General features: G+C 45.2%; 1 protein-coding gene across 1 annotated transcript; it reads right to left on the reverse strand.

Moving 5' to 3' along the window:
- Positions 1 to 2,019: 2,019 nt before the first annotated feature.
- On the reverse strand, positions 2,020 to 6,436 carry LOC119365712 (probable nucleoredoxin 1-2). The gene is made up of 4 exons (XM_037631357.1): positions 6,215 to 6,436; positions 4,384 to 4,869; positions 3,806 to 4,294; positions 2,020 to 2,859 (listed from the first exon to the last, which is right to left on the reverse strand). Exons 1-4 carry the CDS (start codon positions 6,305 to 6,307, stop codon positions 2,185 to 2,187), a joined length of 1,743 nt encoding a protein of 580 aa, XP_037487254.1. The 5' UTR covers positions 6,308 to 6,436; the 3' UTR covers positions 2,020 to 2,184.
- Between the last annotated feature and the right edge of the window lie 2,396 nt (positions 6,437 to 8,832).

Raw genomic sequence — 8,832 nt, forward strand, 5'->3', positions numbered from 1 at the left:
TTGCTTGCTAGAGGAGAGGTGATGACAATGACATGGCTGTCATCCTTGACGGTTTCTCTCCTCGGCGGGGTGTGTGTGGGTCTTGTGGGTAGTCAGATCGGTCAGGTGCCCTATCATATGCGTGTGTTGTAACGGTTTTCGCCCGGATTTCCTTTAATTAATGAGACAATTCTCTTCTACCTTTTTTCAAGAATCGGACTGTAAGGCTCCGCGTTTAAAAAAGGCAACGTTACGATGTGCCTCCTCGAGTCGGCTAGCCGTAGGACAGACGTGATTTATCCTAAGAGGCACGGAACAGTGAACAACTGGATTTTCTGAGGCACCACATGACATGCTACGAGGCGGTGCTGCTGTTGGTCGCGGAAACGGTATGTTTAGAGCATCTTTAGCATATCCGCTAAAACCTCGTCGGACCGTAAATTCCAGCCGTTTTTCAGGTTTTTGCCTTTTTACGGCCCGAATAGACCTGCTAAAGCCCACCGGTCTGTAAAACTTTTTAGGCAACCCACAAATCTGCCTCTCAACTGCTATACATACAAGGCCGGCGGTCTTTTAGGGTTAGCAAACCGGATAAGCTCCGCCGTGAAAATACTCCTCCGCCGCTAGGTTTAAAGAGCTCCGGCAAGCAATTAACAACGCATCTCCTACCCTTTTCACCGTCGTCGATAGATCCATGGCCGGCAGATCCACCTACGGCCGTGGCTGGGGGAGGCTGGTGTCATGGCGGCGTTGCTTGCTCGCCACGCGAGGGGATCTGTTTGGAATACTTGTCGTGGTTCCAAACCTCTCTATTCTCTTTGTTTGGCCGCGTATGCAGCCTACGCAACGTGGTCGACACAAGAGACTTCAATGGACGCCTTGATGGTGAGATGTTCCTCGGGGCTTTTTGGTTGGCATGAGCGGCAAAACTGACGGCCTCGACGACACGACGCCCCTTGAGCATCATATTGTCACCCATCTCTTGCGCGTGTCAAGAAAATGTTCGTGTGATTCAAAAAAAAAGTTTCATTCCATTTTAAAAAATGCTACGAGTTTCAGAAGTGTGTGTTATAAAAACGATACACACAGTTTGAAAAGGAATTGTATCATTCAAAAAAAATGGGAAGTGTTTAAAAAAATATTTCAACTTGTATTCAAAAAAATATTCAACATGTACTGGAGAATAAGTTAATCATGTATTTGAAAAATGTTTAAACATGTATAAAAAAATATTTTACATTTATAAAAAATGTACAATCTGTATGAAATAAATAGAAATCAAAACATATGTTTGAAAAAGATAATTACTTGAAAAATGTTAAAAGTGTATAAAAGTGTTCTTTATGTATAGAAAAGTGTACATTGTGTATGAAAAATGTAGACATGTGCTAAGAAAGAAAATGAGAAAAAACCAAAGAAAACCGATAAAAGAAACAAAGAAAATTGAAGAAAAAATAAAAAATAAAAAAAACCAAGAAAGAAACAAAGAAAACCAAAAAAGGTTTAAAACCGACGCAGACAGTGAAAAAACGAAAGGAATACTACAAAGGAAAAAAAAACTTGCGGCTCAGCAGCGCCGCTCCAGAGGCGAGATGGAACTACCGTCTCACAATGGGCAAGAAATAGCCCTGTCGTAATTTGGTTCGCCTTTTCTTGTTCGCTTGAGGGCTGAGGCTGCAGGGGTTTCAAATGGGCTCAAGATATTCTTTTCCGTTTCCACGCTCTGAAACCGGGTTCTTTCACTTCAATCTCTCTCATAATCAAGCTGAGATATGATGCTGTTTTATGCCTCTCTTCTCTGAAATTTCATGGTGATGAGAATTTGAAAGTTCTAATTTCTAAAATGTTCATCCTCAAATTTTGGAAACCTTCTCTACAATTTTCAAACCGCTTCTGAAATTTCCAGAATATCATCAGAGAACAGTGGACGGGTGAAGGAATAGGAGCAGGGGTAACTGGGACAGTCATCTCTCTACTTGCTGGGTGAACTGACAGAAACAGAACACAAAAGATAAATAAAAAGAGCAAATGCCAAAAACGCAAAGATCTGAAACCATATACTTACGATTTTGCACATAAATGTCACCAGGATATATAAATACCTCCCAAGACCATCGGATGCAAGATTTATTTATCATCACACCACACAGCACATGATTCAGACACGCTTCAGCTGGCAAGGAACACACACAACACAAACGCTACCTAGGCCTTCCTGCAGACGTCTCCCTCGCACACGTACCCCGCTGGGGCAGCAGCCTCAGCAGCAGCATCTTGCCCATTCACCTCATCTCCCTTCTTCTCCTCACCCAGCGCGCACTTGGTGTGCAGATCGAAGTCGCACTCCGCGCAGTTGTAGGACCAGGAGGTGCCCATCTCTTCGCACCCGTCGCAGCCGTACGGCCTGGGGCGGCGGATCAGCACGAGCTCGTGCTCGTGCAGCTCGTGCTTCACCTTCTCAGGCCACCCCTTCGCCATCTCGTCGATCTTCTTCTCCAGCTCCTGGATCCTCTCGCTGGTGAACGGAAACGCGTCGGCGCCATGGACCGCCAGCGAAGTCTTCGCGTCCGTGTTGACCGTCTTCCCATCGGGACCAATGGCGACGAGAGAAGGGATTCCGCGGATCTTGAACTTCTTTTTCAGGTACGCCTTCCTGTCGTCTTCCAAGGGAACGGCGAGCCATGGCATGCCAGAGAAGAAGTCGTCGAATGAGCTCTGGTCCCTGTCGCTAGAGATGAAGACGATCTCGAAATCGCTGTTCTTCTCCTTGACCTTGTTGTAAACATCCACAAGTGTAGGCAGGAAGGCTCTGCATGGCCCACACCATTTAGCTGAAAAGTAGAGGAGGACAGTCTTCCCAACAAGTTCTGCTACAGGAACCTGACACAATACATTACAAAGTATATTTCAGTCTTCTCTTATCACAATCTTAGATAACACATCAGAAGTGTAGAACACCTAAACCATATGCTTTCTGAAATTACTACTATATGCTCATCGTCAATGATTTAAGAATAGCAGTGATATATCAATATATCATACTCCCTCCATACCAAAATACAAGATGTTTTTGTAGTTCAAACTGAACTGCAAAAACGTCTTATATTTAAATACAGAGGTAGTATACATTTAGGCTACCTGATAAATGGCTTTCTATCATTCCCTTTGTTCCTGGACCCTAGCAAAATAATTTGTTCATTCTAATTTCTGCGTTCCTACACAGGTCCTTCAAATCTATCCTTTTTTATGGCTCAGAAATCTGGACACTATATCTATGATTTGTTTCTTTTGATCTAAAGAACATCTATGATTGTTTTTCAACTTTTCTGGACAAATTGAGATGAACAAACTAGAGGTGCAGCAACTAGTTGCACCAAATATGCATTCAATTTTGTAGTGCTAGTTAGAAAATGTAAGATCTTGGTGAGCATGCTATGATATCTCCACCTAATAGAGCTCTTGACATAAATAAGTTGTCCAAGCAAGTAGAGAGATGAGAATGTTTATCACGAATTCAACATGATATGGAGGGTTTAAATTTCTACCTAATACAAACCGCAACATAAATAAGATGGCCAGGCAAGTACAGATGTGAGAACGTTTATCACGAATTCAACTAACACAAAATTGGATATTTCTGCCCTCAATTTTTTTTTTTGGATATTTCTACTCTTCAAAATTGTGCATGAAGGTCAACATTCAGATCAACATAGTTAATTTCCTCTGATGCAATATTCTAAGACACTTCAAACAGAAATAAGTTTTATCTATTCTTGCCAACAAATAGTCTCTTTAATCTACAGAATAAAGCATATATAAGACATACCTTTGCTCCATCTTTCCCGATGACAAAGTCTATATCACCAGTAACCAGAAGGGACTCCAATGTCTGTGCCGCTGCTTTAGCCTTTGCCTTCTCCGCTAGAATTTCCAGCTTCTCTGCATTGAAGGGGAACCCCTCCCATGCATCCAAACCGTGCTCATTAATTATGTCCGCAATATTGCTGCTCAGTGTCTTCCCATCAGGACCAATGAGCACCAGTGTAGGAAGATCACTAAGCTCAAAGTAACTGACAAGCTTCTGACACATCTTGTCGCCCTGAGGAATGGCGAGCCAAGGCATGCTTGAAAAACTGTTATTGAATGATTCCTCGTCACTGTCCAAGGATACAGCTACAACTTCAAACTTCTCCCCCACTTCTTTGAGTTTCGCATATATCTTGGCAAGCACTGGGGTAAATTCCACAACTGGAGGATAGCCGTTCACTACAAAGCATATACCAACATACTTCCCCTCAAGATCAACAATGGGTACCTGGGTACAACATTGCAAATTAGACATAAGAATGTCTAGATCTGTAAAAGCGTGAATAGACAATAAAAGAACTGTGGTTGATCAGTTACCTTCTCCCCCGTGTTTGAAATTACGTAGTTACGATTTGGTGTACCAAGCACACTATGAATAGTCTGGTTATCCTTAGCAGCCTTTTCTTGTTCCTTCAATTCATCGATCCTCTCGGCTGTAAAAGGATAAGCTTCTATACCATATTCACTCACAAACTCAACTCCTTCATCAGTAAGAACTTCACCAGTTTTTGCATCAAGGAAAACAAGGTGTGGAATACCGTTGACCTCAAACCGCTCATCAAGGCTTTTACGGCCTTCAGAGTCGGAGAAAGGAACTGCCAACCACGGCATCTTTGCAAAATAGGCATTGAATGCTTCCTCATCTTGGTCGCCTGAAACAAAGATCACCTCAAAGCTCTTGCCATGTGAGGTAAGTTCTTTGTATGCTTCAATAAGCTTTGGCGTAAACCGCTGGCATGGCGGGCACCATGAGGCCGAGAAATAGACAGCTACAGTGTCCCCCTCAATGCTGCTGATCTTCACCTGAAAGATGACAGAAGGAACAGTTGCAGAGCGTCAGGTTCAGCTACTACAGTCTGGTCCATGCGAACAAGTTAGTTACACATGTTTTCATTCATATCATGCAACTGTCTTTCTTTGCTTTTGCTTACACAAATTTAAAGAATCTGATGCACACTGCCTAATAATAACGAAATTGAGGATCCACCATCTTAACTCCTCCCCTACAACCTGACCACTTTGCATCACTTTTGTGATCAATTTAATGTACTTCTTATGAAATGTCATAACCGACCTCCTTTTTCAAATCAGGGTTATGTTAACGAACTTCCCAAATTCACAACACAAGAGAAAATTGAACAAAACTATTCCCAAAAGACATACCATTACATATACACTAAATCTCCATCCATAGAAGAAAAACATGTTACTCCCTCCATCCCAAAATGTAAAGCGTATGCTGATTCGTTGTGGAAAGACTTTGACCAACAATTTGTTTGCTAATATGTGACATAAAACTGATATCACTAAATTGCAATTAAATTTTACTTACCTACGATTTCGACTTTATTTTGCATAAACCACATACTAATCTAGTAGTTGTTGCCTTGTTGGTAAACAATCCTAGTAGTTGTCTTAATAACAGATTAAAATACACCTTACAGTTTCGTGACAGATGGAGTATTACCTTTAGACAAACTGAGTCAACTTTGGAGTCTACATTGAAATAGAAAAATAAGATAGACAGACACGAAGGAACAGAAATTACAACAACCCACCCGTGAAAGTTGACCATAGTGCAGCTATTTCAAGCCAATCAGATACCACTAATATAAGATATTATCTGATAATCAATTGACCTCGATCAAGCCGAATCGTGCACTCTGGTACTATTTATTCAATAGAATATTTCTTTAAAAAAAATATAGCCCATCTCGTCCTATTTGCAGTAGCAGTTGATAAATACAGCCCGAACTCTAAATGGACCAATCAAACGAATTAAACAAGGGAGATGCTATTTCACGTTAGAACAAGCCAATCACATACCACCAATATCATCGCAGATATTATTTAATAATCAATTGACACCTCGATCAGGCCGAATCGTTCACTCTAGTACTGTTTATTCAACAGAATCGTTGTTGAAAAAGAGAACCCATATCATCTTATTTGCACTAGCTAGGTGTTGATAACTGCCGTTGATAACTACAGCCCGAGCTCTAAATCGACCCAATCAAACGAAATAAACAGGAGAAACGCTAAACAAGCGCACACGGCGCGCGATGCGGACAGCATCGGGCCAAGGGGGAGGGACTAATCGCGAGATCGCACAGGCACAGTGCGGGAGGGAAAGGGGGAAGGGCCCGACCTGCTCGCCGGAGTTGCGGACGAGGTAGTCCCTGTCGCCGGCGGCGAGGATGGCCCCGAGGCCGCCGCCGGGGGTGGGGGAGGACGCCGCCATCCGGTGCCTTCGCTTGAGGGGGTGGAGCGGAGGGGAGTGGACTGGTAGTGGGGGGAGCGGAGACGGAGCGGGTCGAGGCCGTGGTTTATGCCGTTTGTTTTGGGAGAGGGATCTGGGTGGCACGGTTGGGGGGTTAGCGATAGGGTTTATATAGAGGGACGTGACCGCGTGGGCGACGGTGGTGGGTCTCCGTCTACGGCGACTTGGCGTCATGCCTCGGATGCCAAGTGCGGATGCTTCCTTCGCACCGAAGGCTGGAGAACCGCGCAGGGCTCCTCTGTCCAAAATTATTGCGCCGTCCAAGTGTGAAATGGAGCAGGTGTGCACCAGAATTCATTAAGAAAAAGTTGTGCACGAGAAAATAAATAAAATGTTTCTACCAAGAAGAGATCCATAACTTCCCCCGTTGCGCTTAGAGCAACTCGTCTTTCTCTAAAAAGAAAAAATCACTACAAGACCTACAACTTGCGCTGGTGCCCATTTTAGTCTCTGTGGTTACAAATACCCGAAAATACATCACCAAACTTGCATTTGGGGTCACATATGGTCCAAAATATGATTTGCTCTACGTATGTGCTGTTTGGCATTGGTCAAGTCGATCCACGTGGGCTTTAACTGCCACATGTGCCCAACTCGCTCGAATACGCGTGCATGCAGGTTTTTTTTCAAAACTGCCAGTTATTAATAGATCCCCCACCTGGTCGGATCGAGCCATCCCTGGTCCAACCGAGCCACTCGCTGTCTCACTTCTCCCCTGCTTCTTGCTTCTCCCCTGGTTCGTTGTCGCTACCGAGGTGGTTCGCGTCGCCGGCGTGGGCGAGCGTGGCGACGGCCACATGAGCTCGTCGTCAGACGCTGTGCCACCGCCGTCCGCGCCATTTGGGAGGGGCATGCGTGACGTCCCTCTCGCACCGACGCATTGTGACGACCATGCCTCGCCGCCCCTCTATGGTACGTCACCGTCGCCGACACGTTCTGTACTCGATATGTCCATGAAAGCTCCGGGGAAGAGCTTGTGTTCTAGTCAATTGCGCACATGTGCTAGGGTTTGGGCTATTTCTCTCCCTTTTGCCACGGAATGTGTAGGGTTTAGGGTTTTAGCAGCGGACGTTGAGCAGGGCCACAGATCAAAGTTAGTGTCGTGGATTTGTCACGACAGATGTCCTAGTGTGAGGACTTAGTAGTGAGGCCAACGCATTTATGCGGTAGCTTGAGAGGGGTTGATCGGGACGAGAGACGCAACACGCAAGACAAGAATTTAGACAGCTTCAGGCCCTGGGAAACATCATCCGGTAATAGCCCTACATGCTATTTGTGGCTAGGTCTCATTATGACCATGAGAGAGTCGCCGGTAAGCCGGCTCTTTGTGTCTAGCCCTAGAGATTGTTTCCTCTTGCTTGTCCCTCTTGGGGTGCCCTGCACCTCCTTATATAAGTTGGAGGGGCGGGTTACATGACTAGTTCTAGTAGGATTAGGATTACTCTATTACAAGTAGAGTCCTAGTCTTGCTTCCTTTTGTAAGGGAATATTCCTTACGCTTTCCTCTTAAGCCGGCCCACCAGAGTATAAGTCGGCCTGTTGGGCCTTGGGCCTTGTCGTCCGTCTGATCCGCCCGCCGGGTCTCCAGTGAGTCACAATGTTCAGGCGGGTTACATGTAAACCGCCATGTCCGAGCAGATCGCCAGTGAGTTGCTAAGCTCCAGCCGGGTCTCTGGTGAGTCGCCAAATCCGACCGGGTCATACCGCGGGGGTATATCCCCGACATTAGCCCCCAGTTTTATTTGGATTTATCCATGTTAAACTGAACCTGTAAAATAAACACAAGAACAAACTTGATAGGTTTTGCTCCGGGTGAAAGAGCAATCATGCTCTTACATCATGTTTTTGATGTTGATGACAATATACATGTAGGGGACTAACAATGGTTGTTAAGTAAATCTCAGGTGTTAGTCCCCGGTTTCATCGACGTGTGTGGATCAAGAGCATACGAAGTAATTTTGCTCAAGGATGAAGTATCAAAAGTGATTTCATATTTATTTCCTTGAGTATAGGATCCCGCACTATTAAGAGGGGACCGATAGGGTTAGCTTAAGACTTGCTCATTTCAACAACAACCGTTCAAAGCTAGGCTAGTGTTCCAACTTTATGTTCTCTGATAAGGTTCTGTCTCTGGCATACCGGATGTCCGTACTTGACCCCGGATGTCCGGGCTCATGGCGGATATCCGACCTGCAGGCCAGATTTCCGGGCCTGGCTATCCAGAATGCATTTTGCTGGTATCATTTGCCTGATGTCCGGCCCTCTATGCCGGATGTCCGGGCCCTCATGCTGCGCCGGATGTCCGGGCCTTATCCCGGATGTCCGGTCTCTGCTACCACAGAACAACTGGGTTTCTGTAACCTCCTTGTGATCACGTCGGATATCCGGTCACCTGCCGGATGTCCGGACCTTCCTGATATGCTGGATGTCCGGGCTTGGGCCCCGGATGTCCGGCCTCTCTGTTTTCTGCTCTGCCTCTGCTGTGT

Source organism: Triticum dicoccoides, chromosome 2B, assembly GCF_002162155.2.
Source record: "Triticum dicoccoides isolate Atlit2015 ecotype Zavitan chromosome 2B, WEW_v2.0, whole genome shotgun sequence".
NCBI classification, from domain to species: Eukaryota; Viridiplantae; Streptophyta; class Magnoliopsida; order Poales; family Poaceae; genus Triticum; species Triticum dicoccoides.